This window comes from Epinephelus fuscoguttatus, linkage group LG18 (genome assembly GCF_011397635.1).
Source record: "Epinephelus fuscoguttatus linkage group LG18, E.fuscoguttatus.final_Chr_v1".
Taxonomy (NCBI): domain Eukaryota; kingdom Metazoa; phylum Chordata; class Actinopteri; order Perciformes; family Serranidae; genus Epinephelus; species Epinephelus fuscoguttatus.
In genome coordinates this window covers 39,243,699-39,261,437 of record NC_064769.1, presented here as the reverse complement: position 1 = coordinate 39,261,437, position 17,739 = coordinate 39,243,699, and the positions used below count along the sequence as shown (strand labels likewise).

The 17,739-nt window shown below is 38.3% G+C and overlaps 1 protein-coding gene across 3 annotated transcripts in view; it reads right to left on the bottom strand.

Moving 5' to 3' along the window:
- Nucleotides 1-1,131: 1,131 nt before the first annotated feature.
- The window catches only part of ppp3ccb (protein phosphatase 3, catalytic subunit, gamma isozyme, b), a 44,527-nt gene continuing 27,919 nt past the window's right edge, over nucleotides 1,132-17,739 (bottom strand). The window contains exons 10-14 of one of the 3 annotated variants that reach the window (XM_049603830.1): nucleotides 13,572-13,649; nucleotides 10,615-10,699; nucleotides 7,800-7,897; nucleotides 5,674-5,700; nucleotides 1,132-3,630 (exon numbers count right to left, since the gene is read on the bottom strand). In XM_049603830.1, the coding sequence (XP_049459787.1) occupies nucleotides 3,455-3,630; nucleotides 5,674-5,700; nucleotides 7,800-7,897; nucleotides 10,615-10,699; nucleotides 13,572-13,649 (464 nt within the window). In that variant the 3' untranslated portion in view covers nucleotides 1,132-3,454. Of the gene's footprint in view, nucleotides 3,640-5,673; nucleotides 5,701-7,799; nucleotides 7,898-10,614; nucleotides 10,700-13,571; nucleotides 13,650-17,739 lie in introns of all 3 variants that reach the window. The other 2 variants (XM_049603829.1, XM_049603831.1) reach the window with 2 other exon arrangements.

Below are 17,739 nucleotides of genomic sequence, written 5' to 3'. Positions count from 1 at the left end.
CCGCACAAAGCAACACCTCCCACGCTGGCCTTTGATTGGCAGCCGGGCGGCGAAGGAGAGCCAGCGTCCTTGAAAGCAGCATTGAACAGACACAGAGGCAGCGTCATTTTTCTGTTTTTTATTTGAATGGAGTGAAACATCTACATAAATGAGAGGCCTCGCAATACATGTACTCGACAAAAAAAAGTTCTTTTTTTTTTTTTCAAATTTAGCTGTAAAGAAAAAAATCTTGATTTTATTTCTGTACATTCTGTGAGATATGTTCAGAGACCCGAACAGAAGTCAGAAATGAGGCCTCGCTCCCCGACAAAAGATCCTGAAATACGTTCACCCACCCACCTCCCCGAAAACAAAGAAAACAACAGTTAAATCACCCAGGACCGAATCGCCGCCGACACACCTCAGCTCTGCTCTTTATGCCTAAATGGTACTTCCTGTTTATTAAAACTTTGGGACTCTTCTTGTGGCTTTCTCTGTCACCTCTAACATTTATAAATCTGACGGGTCGGAAACAAGACGACGCGTTTATGCACAAACACGCAGGTCCTGACTGTGACGTTAATCAAAGTTTTCAAACTTGGAGTTTTCACAAATCTGACGATGACTTGGTAACTTGTGGCGTTTGGTGGAGACCCAACCAAAATGCACCTGTAAAATCCACGAGAGAACATTTAAGTGCCTTCATCTTCATAAGTGCTGATTCTGAGGGGAAATCTGCAGGACTTTGCAGTTTATTCAAGTCAGCTCTTATTTCTTTAACATGTCAGACCTTTAAACTCTGAGACTGAAGGACTGAGTTCAGAAACCTACGACAGTGAGATAATAAATTGCAGAGGTGGGGCAATGTGCTGAGAGAAAACTCGTACATTTATGACAGAGAAAAACTTGAGTGAATTTTCTCTGCGATTCTAAAATCAAAAATTTGCAAGAAAATTTAATTTGTGAGAATTTTTTTTATATATTTAAATTTACTGCTGGAGTCTCAGAGAATGTACGAATTTCTTTCTTATGAATTTACCCATTTAATCAAAGAGAATATCCGAGGTTTTTATCTCGTAATTTTACACTTCAATTTCATAAAATTTTAGATTTTTTCTCGTACATATATACGTCTTAAATCTAAGAATATCCACATTTATGACATTTATTCTCAGAAAATATCAACATTTTTCTGCCGTTAATTTACCAATATAATCTCAGAGAATATCAGACATTTGTTCTTGGAAATTTATCCACTTCAGTATCAGAAAATATCAGACTACTTTTTGTAAATGAACCACTTTAATCTTAGAGAATATCAGAGGTTTGTCACAGTAGATTTATGACTTTATTCTCAGAGAATATCTACGTTTTTTTCTTTATTTATGATTTTAATCTCAGATAATGTTGGAGGCTTGTTCTCGGAAATTTGCCACTTCAATCTCAGGAGAAATCTGGGTTTTTTCCTCATGAATATACAATTTTAATCTCAGAGGGTATCAAATATTCTCTCTTGTTAATTCACAACTTTAACCTCAGAGAATAATTTTAATTCTTACGTCTTTCATTGGTTTTAACTAATGTGTCTTATTATGTTTTATTCTCGTGTCTTATTGATTGTGACTGCTCGGCTGATGATCTTAATTATTCTTATTCCTTCTTCTTCATGGGTTTAACACATTTATTTATTTTAATTTATGTTTTTGTTTAAATTGTGTTTTCTTATGTCGAATGTTTGATCTTTATCCACATGGATCACACGTTATGCAGCAAACTGTGTATTCAGACACAGTCATCGCTGAAGCAGCGAGTCGACAGAGCGTTCGTCTGACCTGGACGTTTGTTTCCAACCCATCAGATTTCGTCCTAATGACGTCTTTTTCTTTTGTCTTCAGTGAGTAACATGTTTTCAGGACAGATGATGTTTGACATGAAAATCTGAACTCTCCGTCCAGTCACTAACTTTTTCTGGAGCTTTTAACCACATCTCGTTAAAGGGAGTCCGCTCACAGAGTCGACTCTGCAGAAAAAGACACCGAGTGGAACTTCAGTTAAGATTCTGTCATCAAACGACCGTTTCCAACCCTGCAGGGTAACTTTGGTGTTTTAACTTGGGCTCCATTCCCCTCGTGTTTTGTGTCTAAATGACGAATGGTAGTGGTCATTTTTTAAGCTGGTTCAGTACTGAGAGACAGCGCTGCAGCAGCGGTGAAACATACGTCCACTAACCGTGTTTTTGTCACTGACAGGCTCAGACTGTTATTCTAAGTTTTGGAAAGGATCCCTACAGAGATAAAACACACTTCATTCAAAGTCAATAGAAACAAAATAAAACTCACACAAACCATCTTGGTCCAACAATCACCAGCTCTGGTTTGGTTGAAATTAACCCTTAATTCACCAGTTAGATGTGACATCATGCTGCCTCTATACACACTAACATGACTGTTTATCTAAATGCAGGCTGGTGGGTTTGGTGACGGTGATTTCAGGGCTGTTTCTGGTTAAACAAAAAGGATCTGACTCTTTAACACAAAGCTCTATCTCTGTAGGGATCCTTTCACTTAGAATAACAGTCTGAGCCTGTCAGTGACAAAACAAACACTGTCAGTGGACGGACACTGACGGTGTGAACAGAGTGGTTACACTGCAGCCTGTTTGTCTCGCTCAGCTCTGGACCAGCTTCAAAAACAATCAGACACGTAGACACAAAAACATGGGTGAAAGGATCCAGGTTGAAAATTGAGAAGTTTCCTTTTAATAACGAACTTCAAACTTTAAGACCCGAGTTGCAATAAAGCGGAATAACCCTTTAATTCCCCCTCTGTGTTTCTGCGCCCACTCCCCCCCACTCTGGATAATTAAGCCTAAATCTATGTGTTGTAAAAAACAAAAAAAAAAACATCACATTGAAAAGAGGGAACAATTAAAATATACATATATAATATAAATGTCAATACTCGCTCCTCAGAGCTCAGTCACACTATCATTGGCATAAGAAAGGATGGATTTATCTGATTCTGTCGCTTCTGGTGTGTGTGTGTGTGTGTGTGTGTGTGTGTGTGTGTGTGTGTGTGTGTGTGGGCACGAACACAGCGTTTGAATGACTTCCTCCCTCGCCAAAATAAAACGCTGATAGAAAGGAAGGCGTCGTCCTGAATAAAGCGACAGCCTCCTGATCGTTATCATTATTCTTATTATATAAAATGGATTTGCGTCGACTGGACCGGGCGGTGATGATGATTGCCTTCAGCAGAGTCCACGTACGGTTTGAGATTTCATCCTGTTCAGTCTTAAACTATGATATTTAATAGATGATAAAATAAATTAAGCGTGGCGAGAGTCGCTCGGACTGAACTGCCTCTTCTCCTGCTCTTAAAGGAGAGAAGGGGGGAAGGGAAGGAAGCAAGGAGAGGAGGAGGAAGGGAGGAGGAAGAAGAAGGAGAGATAAAGGGGAGTAAAGGACGGGGAGGATTTAGGCCTGTGCGTTGGTGCCGTTCTTGTCCGGAGGTCCGGTGCTGGCCGGCAGGTTGTTGAGGGAGGGGGCGGCCTCCTGCTGCTTGCTGTCGCGGCGGGGGGGCATCCTCTCGTTGATGCGGTCCAGACCTCGAGCCTCCTCGAAGCTCTGGATCTTGTGCTGCGGGTTGAAGCCTTGAATGGCTGCAAGGAAACAGACACGTATGAGAGCGGAGCCACAAACGTCTGAAACGCAGCAGGGTCACTAACACGCCGCACGGGCCAATTCACAAAGAACCGATTGCAGCCGCTGACGGACTACGCTCATGACACGCAAACATAAAGTTTTAAACATTATAATTATCCATGTGGTAAAACATAAATGTTGACTTTGCACCAAGAACACAGAGGACAGCACCAATAAATATGTAAATAAATGTATATATAAATATGGGAATGAATAAATAGATTAATCACATTCGTAAATAATGTATGAATAAATAATTTACTGCATTAAGAAATACAGAGATAAACAAATGATTGTGGAATATATGAATAAATACAAAATAAATAGTTAATGTTTATATATAAATATGGAAATAATTAAATAAGTACAGGAATAAGTGAATAAATAAACTGATGTCTGTATTACTATTTATTCTACTATATTTATACTAAAATGAACAAATGAATGCAGAATATATATAAATAATTATGCAAATTAAAAAATAATTGTGAAATATAAACAAATAAATACAGAAAAAATACATAATAAAAAATAAATGAATGCTGAAAGAAATTAATTAAAGTATAAATAAATGCAGAAATAAATAAATAAATGCCTAATATGCAAAAAAAAAAATATATGGAAATAAGTAAATAAACGTATAAATGGATCAATACAGGAATAAATCTATTGTATGTATAATTTTGTAATGTAAATATTGAAATAAATAAGCAGAGCTGGAATATATGAATAAATACCGAAATTTAAAAAATGAATGTGAAATATGTAAAAATAAATACATAAATAAATAAATGGGAATAAATAAATTAAATTAAATAAATATATCATAATAAATACAGAAACATGGAAATAAATAAATAATAAATAAATGATTTTTTTTAATTAATACATAAATGTTTAAATAAATAAAAGTTACTAAACACGATATAAATAAATAAATTAATTAATAATATCTGTGTTTCTGTATTGAGTTATGAGGTCCTGACCTTTTGCATTCACTTCTTTATTTATGGATTTATTTCTACATTTTTAAAATGGATAATTGTGTCATTTTTCGTCCTCCATATAATTTGGACCTCATGTATTTAAATGTGTGTGTGTAAACAGCACAGCAGCACCGAGACGTTATTTCCTCAATTTCTTTCTCTCTTAAGTGTGCAGGTTCATCGGCTGCAATCATTTGTGAATTCACCCGTGGGTGTAATTTCCTCTTTAACCTGCGACCCTGCTGCACACAGTCACCACTGGTACATGACGTGTACTGAATACTGGGAGCACTGGTTGGACCAGCAGAGAAAACTTACTTCAACAACAGGACGAGGACAGCATGAAGACAAAGAAACAGACTTTCATTAAAGGGCCTTTCCACTGTTTACAGAGGCGTCTCTGTTATTTAGTCAGCCCTTGTTAATGTAACCGGGGTGGACAAAATAACAGAAACACCTGTCAGTATAACACAGACAATTTCCACAGACGACGTCCTGCTGACGTCTCTCAAACAAACATTATAACCTTAATGAAGGAGGATATTCACTGGTGATTAGACTCTGTTAGCTTCAGCTAGATGTACCTAATAAACTGAACATCACTTATATCTGCTTACAGCTACATTACAGTGTGTTATAAAAACGTTTATTAAATGTTTACAGGTGGCTGTTGCACACACTTTATTAGCTCGATCACTAAACGCATAAATGATGTGTGAATTCAAGACGTCCCCAAAATCAAAGTGTGACAGAGGTGGTGGAAATAAGCTCTCAACACGGGGACACTTAAAGCCAACTGAGCCCGTTTACCCTGCGTCAGAACAGGACTCAGAGTAAACTGGACCTTTAACTGTCACGACGTCAGTAATCAGAGACAAACATGTTGAAGCATCAGGAACCATCAGACAGTTAAAGACACAACACAGAGCTGAGAGAGGGACGGACGGACAGACAGACAGACAGACAGACAGACAGGTAGACAGACAGACAGAGATGGTTGCATACCTCGTGCCTCTTCTGCCTCTACGGTGGCTGTGTAAGCGTGAGTAGAAGTGCCATGCCCAAAACCAATGGAGAGAGAGTGGGAACATTATATATCAGAGCATTCAGTCAGTCACGTTATTATTATCACTGCAATCAGTCAGTCCTGTTAACATGTCACCACACAACCCATCACTACCTACATACCATAATAACAATAACACAAACAACAACAACAATAATAATAATAATAATAATAATAATGATAATAATCATCAACATCATCATCATCATCATCGTCATCAGGGTTTGTTAGAGGAACAAAATGTTGTGAAGTGTTGACACCATGCTGCCCTGAAAACATTTATAACTACAGATGTGTTTAAAAATGAGCTGAAGATTTAGATATAGACTCTTTAACTGTTAGTAAACAGTGTGATGGTTTTTTATTTTGAGGGCGGGGCTTAGCTGGAGGCAAAACAGTTCTCCACAGACGTTAGCTAGCGCTAGCTAACAAGTTGTGTTGTCTTGTTTTAGACGATGGAGGAAGATGATGTGAGTGGTGCGTTCAGAAACACTCATTGTGAGTGTGGGAGCGCACTCTGACACAAACTGGAGCGTTGATAAATTGGGAGCGCTGTCTGAATGTAGCGTTGGGTTATCCAGAGCAGCGCACTCTCAGAGTGGCAGAGCGCACTCTGGACACTCTGTCTGTGGAGACGGAGCAGCAGAGCGCCGAGCGGAGTGAATGTGTGATTAACTTAACCGTTGGTTCATTCATGTAGAAATATAACGCTGCGTTTCTTCCACCAACAGGGCTCTCATTTTAGTGTAGAGCGTCAGACTGAATTTACCAACGCACCATGTCAGGTCACTCACTCTCCGGGACAGTTAGCAGCTAGTCTGAGTGGGTGGAAGTTCGCTGCATAGATCAGCCTCTCATTGGGCCGAAGCCCTACCCTACCACCTCCGGTTGTGTAGCAGTTTTCAACACGTCCTTTACTAACTTTTGCGGTGTTTGATCTTGCAGGGATGTAGCCATTTTTCTGCCATGGTTCGCGTCCTGTAGGCGATATTTTTGTGAGCGTGTTACACCAAAACCTGTTTCCCCCCGGCAATATTTTTGCAGCGCACCATTGCTGTGGCACTGCCCAGAACGATTGTGATTGGCTGAAAGAAATACAAGCAGCCGGGGCGTTTTTTTCTCCAATCTTAAAGTGAGAGTCGGCCCAGCCAGACCTTTCTTTTCTTGAGAAAGGTCTGGTGAGCGAGACTAGTTAGCAGCTAACTTTGCCAACACAGCTAACAGTGATGGTTAACAATGCTAAAGGGAGTAGCTATCCTCTGATCTCCCTCCAGGTTGCCCCAGTGAGTTAGCAGCCTCTTTTTGAGCTATAAAACATCTTTGGGGGCGGCACGGTGGTGTGGTGGTTAGCACTCTCGCCTCACAGCAAGAGGGCTGCCGGTTCGATCCCGGGCGTGGGAGCCCTTCTGTGCGGAGTTTGCATGTTCTCCCCGTGTCAGCGTGGGTTCTCTCCGAGCACTCCGGCTTCCTCCCACAGTCCAAAGACATGCAGGTTAATTGGTGACTCTAAATTGTCCGTAGGTGTGAATGTGAGTGTGAATGGTTGTCTGTCTCTATGTGTCAGCCCTGTGATAGTCTGGCGACCTGTCCAGGGTGTAGTTAACATATAATTTTCATGTATATAATCTACCTTTTTTCTAAATGAACATTTGCATGTATCTGTGCACTTGTGTGTATTTTTCCTTTTGAATTCATTTTTGTAAGCACAAATTGAAAAGTGTATTCACTTTACATGATGTAATTTTCAACTAAGCAACTTTCAACAAAACATTCAAAATATACACTGTAAATTAATTCCGTCTCCTGGTGTAAGTATGAACATAATTAGATGAACTGAACAGGGACACGTTTTATTTGCATGAACTCTTGTTGTGGTCAATGTTTGAACACAACAGCCCTTTAGAGGAGGAGAGGATCCCACTTGACATTTCCGTCTCACTGTGTGTATGTTCGAGTGTTGATGAGGGTTAGTCTCTCAGTGTGAGTGCAGGCACAGGGAGTTAGTGTTAGCTGCTGGACTCTTGTGTTAGTGTTAGGTGGGATGCTCAGCTGCATTCGCACTCACCGCTTTGCAGGGTTCGCCGACCACCGGACAAAACTCCCACAGGCAGCGTTCCTGTTGGGGTCAGCCCCTTCAGCTGTAACACGCTCTCATTCTCCTCTCTGTCAAAACACAAATACATCCCATCAGAGTGATCAATGATTCAAAAAGAGCTTTTCATTTAGACACTGACGAAGGTGATCGTGATATTTTAATTGATAAACAATCTACTTTTAAAAGACAGGAGCTTCTATGTTTCATCTGAATATTTTAAACCATATTTTATCTGGTGTTCCACAAGGATCAATTCTTAGACCACTGCTGTTTTTCCATCTAAAGTTTCTAAGCCATATTTTATCTGATGTTCCACAAAGATCAATTATTAGACCACTGCTTTTTTTCATCTGACATTTATGAGCCAAATTTTATCTGGAGTTCCACAAGGATCAGTCCTTAGACCTCTGCTATTTTCATCCGGCTTATAAACTCCAGCTGAAAATAGCAGTTGTCCAAGGTTGAGCAGTTGATCCTTGTTGAACACCACATAAAATATGGCTTATAAACTAAATATTGATGATAAGCAATATTTAGAGTTCAATCCTTGGACAACTGCTGTTTTTTCATGTACAGTTTATAAACCATATTTTTAATCTGAAGTTTATAGTTGATCTTTGTGAAAAACCTGAATAAATACAGCCTATACACGTCAGCCTTATAAACTGCAGATGGAAAAAAGCATTTCTTTCTCCATCTGAAGTGTATAAGATAGATTTTAATGGTGTTCAACAAGGATCAATCCTTAGTCAACTACTGTTTTCCATCTAAAGTTAATGAGACGTATTTTATTTGGTGTTCCAAAAGGTTCAATTTATACACCGCTGCTTTTTTCCATCTGAAGTTTATAAGCCATATTTTCCATAAAGATCAATCCTTATAATACTGCTGTTTTTCCATGTCAAGTTTATAAGCCATACTTCATCTGGTGGTCCACAAGCATCAGTCCTTAGACTGCTGCTTTTTTTCATCTACAGTTTATAAGCCATATTTTCCACAAAGATCAGTCTTTAGACAACTGCTTTTCTTTCCATCTGAAGTTTATAAGCTGTATTTTATTTGATGTTCCACAGGGATCAATCCTTAAACCTCTGCTTTTTAAACTTGCTGCTGTTTCCCCAATTTTATAAGGAAACATGAAATAGATACAGTATGTATTTATGGGAACACCCACGAAACGCTGCAACGTTTTACGCTGACAGTGGAAACAAAGTATTTGCTGCCATGCTAAAGAGTTGCTGTGTCTGCTACACCGTCTTGAAACGTGCAGGATTTCACTAAAACATAGTCTCTAACATCACAGTGTTAATGGCTGTAGGGTACTGACATTATGGTGTGTTTAACAAATCATATCTGTCGTGAAAGTAACAGTGTCTCTTAGATGAAATGAAACACTTAGTCCAGCATTTACAGATCCAGATCTGATAACAGTGCTTTGAGCTTCATTAGTCCTGTTGACCTGAGATCTGTCACAACTGTGTCCACATTTACAAGAACAAACTGAGAACATTTTTATTTTCTCAGCCTTCATGATATGTTACTAAATATATATATATGTGTGTGTGTGTGTGTGTGTGTGTGTGTGTGTGTGTGTGTGTGTGTGTGGTTTATATCTGCGAGCTGCATGTGGGTTCACTGCTGTTTTCATGTGTGTGGGCGGCTTTTTGTATTTATTATGCTCCTTTGTCACATGTTTCACTTCCACATTAAGTACATATGAATAAAATTGCCTCACCAAGAACAAAATGTCCTCATCTGCTCAGAGAGAGGAATATTCATATTTCTATACATACATATATACATTTAAACGTAAATTTTAACTACTAATGTGACCAGTAACTCAGGACATTTACTCAACCACTGTACTTAAGAATTTCGAGGTACCTGTACTTCAATCGAGAGCTTCCATTTTACGTCAAAGGGACTTTTTTTTGTACTTGTCAACTGTTTAGCTGTGCAAAAAAATAAAATAAAAAGTTGCTCCATAATTCCAAAATCCATAATTGACAGTAACTGAAATTTTTGAGTTCAGGACATTTCACACTGCACCCATCCTGAAAATAAAGCATCTGTATATTCGTGTGTGTGTGTGTGTCTAGTTATTATGCAATGGTTGATGGTTTCACAGGTCCGGCCCATATGTGGCCCCTGAACTGAAATGACTTTGACACCCCTGATTTAAATTAAAAGCATTTAAAAATAGCCGTGTTTATGAGATGAGCGTGGTCTCTGCACACTGTGATATTAATGATCAGTTCACTAATGATGACCAGAGGTGGAAGAACAGCTTCAGAGAACGTGCCTGTGATGCTTATCTGAGCCTTAAAATAACTTCTGAACAAGATGTTCATCACTGAAAGGACAAATTATTCTGACACACTTCCACAGGATTTAAAGAGGACACGTGTGAATCGAGAAAAAAGTCATTAGCGTTTTACTTAAGTGGAGCAAGACGGGAGAAAAGATCTGTGGAGAAACTCCCAGTCGGCTGCCTCCTAAGACACATCGTTTTCTGTCCACTTACTTTATTTATAGGAAGTCTTTATTTGAATAAGACGGCACCCATAAAAGTAATAAATCTTTTTTTTTATGTCCAGGAAAGAAGCATCACAACTGAATCAGCAGTCAGCATAATAATACACACAGGAAGTTCACAAAAAGGCAATAATCTCCTCACAATAAGGTTCAAGTGACGGTGATGGTGACAGGCTCTTCATATCTTTTATTTAAAACTTTATACTTATGTAAAATTCTACCAGAAATAAGTAGAGAGATAAAAACACACCTGAGCACCGAGAAGACACGAGCCATCTTTCCGATCGCCCGGATCTTATTTCTGATGACTTCCTTTCTGACGGCTGGAGCTCCACCTGAAGGACGAAAAGACATGAGTCAGGAAGGAAGAAAGGAAGCTGGCGAAATTTACTCTTTTGTTTTTTAAGTTACAGCCTGAAGATCTTGACTGTATGGAGCTCTGATCTCCATTTAATAACCTGTGTTTGGTAATAAAATCACTGCATAAGAAATGCTCAACTTTAGTCAAAAATCGTGCTCCTTCTTGGAGTCATAACTCTGTAAAACACACAGACATGAAACACATTTTTACATTCAGTGCACTTTCTGGGAATATTACCATTGTGATGTCAGTCACATGAAAATGTTAATAAAGCCACGTAGAACTCTCAGGCAGTTTCTGCAGTTATCAGGAGCGTCTTTTTTTCTAAGGCAAATTTATGCTTCTGCGTCAAATCAATTCCGCCGTAGGCTCTGCGTTGACATACCCTACGCAGCCTGACGTGCACCTCCCCTGAAATGTAACTCCACAGTGTCACAGTAACGCAGACCTCCTGTCTGTCTCTGTAAGCTGAAACCATTTCCCTCAGTGGAAACAAAGCTTTGATTTACTTTAATTTCACAGATAAGAAACAATAAATTGTGAAGACAATAAAGCCTCCACACACTGTGTGTGATTTATCCTGGCTGAAATATGAGCAGAGGAAATCTCTGCTAGCTGCTAGGCTAATTTATACAATGTAAAATGCCATAGGCTTGTGCTAATAACGTTAGCATGTTGCATTTGTTTGGAAAACGTGTTTAGTATAAGACAGTTGTTTTGTCAGTGAATGCTGTGAGTTATAGTGAACTAGGGCTGTCAAAATTGCTCAAAAATGATGTTCGAATATTCCTTCTAAAAATAACTCATAGGTTCGAACCATTCGAATTTTTTTTTCGCATTATATCCACAAGAGGGCAAACTAATACAAGGAAACATAACTACCTGTAGGTATTTTTATTTCAACATAAACGTCTTTGAAAACATTTACATACCTACACATTAAAACACATAAAACAATTATCTATAACATTACGTTAGAAACGACCGCGGACCTCTCGCTCGCCCCCCCTTTCTGACCCGCCACACCGCCTGTGGAAGCGCTGCGAATAGCCTCGAAGCGAAGCCAGTTACCTTTCAGCGCCCATGTTAATCGATTGTGTCATCCACACCGGCTGCGCCGCACCGCACAGCTCCGTGGCCGGCTCTGGTCTATTTTCTGCACGAGCGAATGTGTCAAGCCGAGTGACAGAGACAACAGCTGGGAGCAGAACCGCTTGTTGACCAGCGTGGAGAAATGCACGTCTGATGTGAACGGAAGTGCTCCGGCTCGTGCGAGAATTTCGGTGCGCTGCGCTTCACAGCACCTCCGCGGACGGTGTGGCCTTATGCAGTGGCCCAGGCCAACGCCCACTCGCAAAGAGGACAGCTGCAGTGGCGTTTTTTTTCCTCCACAATCGAATATCAATTTTCACATTCGAAGGTCCATTTTTTTTTCAAATTCAAATTTATATTCGAATTTAGAATATTCGTTGACAGCCCTATAGTGAAGCTGATTTGTGTTCGACACTGTCTCTATTAAGCCATGTTTAATGTGTGTTTAATGTGTGTTTAATGTGTTTAATGTGTGTTCAGTGTGTGTTTAATGTGTTTAATGTGTGTTTAATGTGTGTTTAATGTGTTTAATGTGTGTTCAGTGTGTGTTTAATGTGTTTAATGTGTGTTCAGTGTGTGTTTAATGTGTGTTTAATGTGTGTTTAATGTGTTTAATGTGTGTTCAGTGTGTGTTTAATGTGTTTAATGTGTGTTCAGTGTGTGTTTAATGTGTTTAATGTGTTTAGTGTGTGTTTAATGTGTTTGTGTGTTTAGTGTGTGTTTAATGTGTGTTCAATGTGTGTTCAATGTGTGTTTAATGTGTTTAGTGTGTGTTTAATGTGTTTAATGTGTTTAGTGTGTGTTTAATGTGTTTAGTGTGTGTTTAATGTGTGTTTTGGATCAACTAAACTTTACAGCACTTCACAGAGGTCGATGCCAGGGATATCAGGGATGTTTTCACCATCCCTGCATCGAGTGCAGCCAGTGAAAGAGACGTCTCCTCCGCTGGAGAACGGTGAACACAGCTTAATGTGAGGGACTGTAGCCTGTGTGTGTTTAATCACAGGTGTGGGCAGGTGTGGCTTTGACTTCGACAGAATGACTGGTAACAGGTCGGGCTGGGTCTGGTACTGAGCTTTACGGGCATGGGCAGGTGCAGGACTCTGGTAGGAACCAATGGGCTTAGATCTGAGAGCCACAGATAGGAAGTCAGACAGAGTTAGGAGACGGACCAACATGTTGTTGGAGTTTAAATAAAACAACATTTGACCCAGTTTCTATTTTACACATTGAACAGTTTCTGCATTGACTTCACAAGAGAATAAAAATCAACCGCAGCCAAGAAGCAAGCTTTCATTTTCTACTTCACTATCTGGTGTTAACGCAGCTTTGAGCAGCAGCAGCCATTTTAAAACTCTCCTTTGTGGTGTGTTCAAGGACAATCTGACATTCAGTCTTTAGAGAGCTTTGAAAAAAAAAAAAAAAAATCCCTCCCAGGACAAAGCCGGCATGAACGTAGTGAAAAGCAACACGTGGGTTTGGTTGGTAACTGTCAAGTCTGCGATGTCCAACAACAACAAGATGAACTGTCATCACTTACACCTGCCCGACCACCTGACCTTAACCCTCGCACAGACATGCAGGTGACAAACTGACAAACGGGCGTCACGTCTCTGCGACTAACGGCTCTGAGAAACAGTTTAATGAGTGGAAACATCTGAAAAGCCTTTAGCTTGCTGAGTAACACTTTTTTATGTCGTGAGAAGAAGAAACTGTGAGGTGTGATGATGTGAGAAGGTGTTACATCCTCTTACCCTCACACGTGTCGTCCCCTTCTGACATCAGCTCATCGTCAGAGCAGATGTTCAACACGTTCACCAGCATCTCTGTCACTGTGTGAAAACACAGACCAGCGTCACACAGAAGCTCAAATTACAACTGCACGAGACATAAAGACAAATATCAGAGACACTGAAACATGTTCACACAAGAGCTGCGACGCATCTTTATTTTCATTACTGGTTTAAAACAAACGCTGAGCACAAACTGATTAGAGCTCACAGTGATGCCTTCATGGTGCTTGTTCTGTCCGACACCTAAAGATATATTTACCTTACTGTCATACAAAATTTACCACTGACAATTTAACAATATCAACAACAACAACAACAACAACAACAACAGGTAAACATGGAGAAAGCATTGAGTTAAAGTCTGTAATAGGAAAAAAATGCTAAGTACCAGTAAATAAATGTAAAGATAAACACAGGAATAAATAAATAAATAAATACAGAAATACAGAAATTAAAGAATAAATAAATGCTGAAATAAATATGGAAATTAATTCTGCAAATTAATAAAAGCAGAGGTTATGACCTCCGACTTCACTGATATATTGAAAGAGAAATACAGAAATAAATAAATGCTGTCCTACAATATATAGAAATACATTTACGATATTTATTTATTTATGTCCTATTTAACTGTTAACTTTTATTTATTTATACATTTATTTGTTCTTTATTTATACATTTATTTATTTATGTATTTATTTAATTTTTATTCTTTGTATTTATTTTTACATTTTTTAATTTATTTATTTACTCATTCCTATACATATTTTTGTATTTATTTATTTATACAGTTATCTATTTATTTGTGCAATAATTAATACATTTGTATATCTATTTTGTTTATTTGTTTATTTATATGAGTTGTAGATTTATATTTATATTTATTTCACTAATATATACCTATATAATAAATATATTTTATAAATGTCCATATTTATTTATTTATTTAATTATTGCCATCTACATATTTATTTTTCTATTTATACATTTATGTATTCCTTTTTTCATTTATACATTTTTTTATCTGAATTCACTCATAATTATTTATTCATTTTTGTGTTTATTTATTCATTTATTTATTTATGTAATTATTACAACATTTAGTTATTTATTAATTGGTACTTTTTTGTCCTCCATTAGCTGATGTCCTGTCCACGTTCTAACATGGTCGACACATTTCCAGCTTTTTCAGTTTGAAAGCAACAGGAGATACGTCCAGAGTCCACTGGGGCAAAGGGACAAGTTTGTGTGCTCCGCTTTACGTTGGACCCAATCTATGAAGTGTCTTCTGATAAACGGCGGCTCGACTCTGAGAGCACCGGACGGCCTGCGGTTCCTTGTGGACGGCTGAAGCACGTTTAACCTCTTCCAGCACCTCGTCAAAGTGAGCGGCGTCCTGTTGGAACGAAAACCACGAAGGCTGCGTGCAAATCACTAAATCTGAGTGACATTTACTGCGTGACACAGTACAGGTGTCCCAGCAACAGGAACAAAGACTTTTATTGACCTGATTTTTTAAAACAGAACCTGAAGTTAAATATCAAAGTGTGTTGTGCGCTCTGGTTTTGGGAGATTTCATAATATGAAAAAATATTATTGTGGCTTTTTTTTGGTGCCAGACTGATTCATGTATTCTAGATATTATATGTTTTTGTCTAATAATGCAGCAAAATGTTGTTTTATTTCATCCAAAATTCTCACATTAATATCCCTCATGTCATGCACGTCTTTTAGAACGAGCCTCTGCTGCATGTCTTAAACAATACCTGGAAATAAAGAATAATTTCCTGTGTGAGGTTTTCTTTTTTTTCTTGGCTAACATTAATATTCTTTTTTCTTTTTGCTTAGAAATAATTTCAGTAACTTTGCAACTTTAAATTATATTCTGTTTTTAGAGTAACTTTGTACAGCGTTGTTTGTTAATGTACATGTTAAAAAAAAACTAAATAAATTATAATTGTCATATCTGTGGTCAAATTTCTACATTTCCTGACTTGGATGTCCGTAAAAATGAGGCCCTGCGTCCTGAACTGTGAACGGTGTGTGTACACGGTGAACCTAATGATGTAACACAATCATACAAAGAGCTGAGAAGTCATAATGACGTCGCTGCTCTGATACTGCAGCTATGTCACATGACGCATAACTCTCATCCGTGTCACAAGATAGATTTAGACTTTGTCTGGAGCTCCTCTGTTGTCTTCAGGCTGCTACAGAAGGAAATACGTTTCACACACAGCTGGGCTGCGTGAGAGGAAACAGCGTGTACGGCGAGGAGCGTCTTAACAATTCAATGTGATAATAAAGTGATTTAAAGGAGAAACAGTGTCGTGTGTTGTTGCTGTTCTTAGATTGATGTGTTGCTTGATGTGTTTGATATGCAGCAGCAAACACAAAGTCACTGACATTATTTTCCTTTGTTTTACAACCTGTTTCAACAATGTTTTAAACTGACATTCACATTTATCTGTCAAAGAGATACAGACTAAAAACAGCTGTTTTGCACATTCACAGCATTTTTTGTTAACGTGTGTGTAACATAGATTTTAAAGAAAGGGAACGAAAAGCACCTAAATGTATAATATAAAAATTAGGTTTTAGGTTAGTTTTATTGAAGCGGGTTAATTCAGATACTAGTGAAAAAGAGTACGAATGGATTTCAAATCATTTGATAAAAATCAGACACACGATACTGAAAAACCAATAACAAGCTAGCAGGCCACACGTTTCCTTCTGTCAGTTTATTTGTCTATTAATTGTCTGTCTGTTGGGTCGTAAGTTGTTCATTAGTTAGGTTGTTCATTCTTCCGTTTCAGACATTAACTCGTCTGTTAGGTCATGTGGTTTGTAGGTTGGTTGTTTGTAAGGTCATTTGTTCGTTAGTTTGTCTGTTGGGTTATTGGTTGTGTTTGGTAGGTCGTTCATATTTTCATAAAGTTGTTCCTTCATCCATTCAGTTCTTATTTCTTCCAGTAGTTCGTTCACTCGTTGGTTAGGTTGTTCACTTGTCTGTTAGGTCGTTAGCTAGTTCTTTAGTTAGGCTGCTCATTCTGCCATTAAGTCATTAACTCATCTCTTAGGTCATTCAGTTTTAAGGTCGCTAGTTTGTTCATCTGTTGGGTTACTGGTTTGTTTGGTAGGGCATTTGATATCTCGTTAGGTCGTTCGTTTTTTCATAAGGTTGTTGGTTCGTCCATTAGGTCATTCATTCATCCATTCAGTTGTTATTACTTCTATTAGGTCGTGCGTTCATCTGTTCTATGTTAAGTTGTTCGCTTGTTGCTGGGTTGTTGCATGTCCGATAGGTCATTACTTGTCTGTTTGTTTGTTCATCAGTTAGGTCGTTAGTTTGTTAATGTGTTAGCTCGTTCATCCGTTAGGTCGTCTGATTGTCCTTTCGGTCATTAGTTTATTCGTCCGTTAGTTCTTTAGTTTGTTCGTTTATCAGGTGGTTTGTGCTTTAGGTTACATCATTCACTGTTCTCTTAGGTTATTTGTTAGTTAGTTAGCATGTTTGTTTGTTTGTTTGTTTGTTAGGACTTTATTTGTTGTTATTTTGTTCATTAGTAGGATGTTTTGTTTGTTCTTCTGTTAAGCCAATTTTTTGTTCGTTAGCTCGTAAGGTTTTCAAATCGTTTGTTTGTTAGTTAGCAACCTACCATCTTTAGCTTTGTTAGCGGCTCATGGTCAGTCATTTTTTTGGCAAGCTGCTCATCATGAGAAAATAGTGGAGAGTAAGGAGAGTAAAACTGATTTCACTTGGAGCTCTGCTTTTATTTTTTCATCCAAAGTCAAACTCTCAGTTTGTTGTTGAAGCAGCTGATATCAGAGCAGCAGCCATCTGCTCAAACTGGAACTAATTCTATTAAAAAGTTCCAGTTCTTTAGATTATAACTTTTATTTTAATGCCGTTTTATATCATATTTTCAACATGTAAAAAGATCTACAGGATCTGCTGGAGGGATTATTTGGAAAAAAGTCACTCATTTTATTCTTGTTCTGAAATGTAAATATAAATTTGGTGTCTGAATTATACTGATTTTTATCTTTGTACAAATACTGCTGAAGGACAGAAGAAACCTGTGAATCATATGTGGGTGTGTTTACTTCTGCCTCGACCGACAAAGTG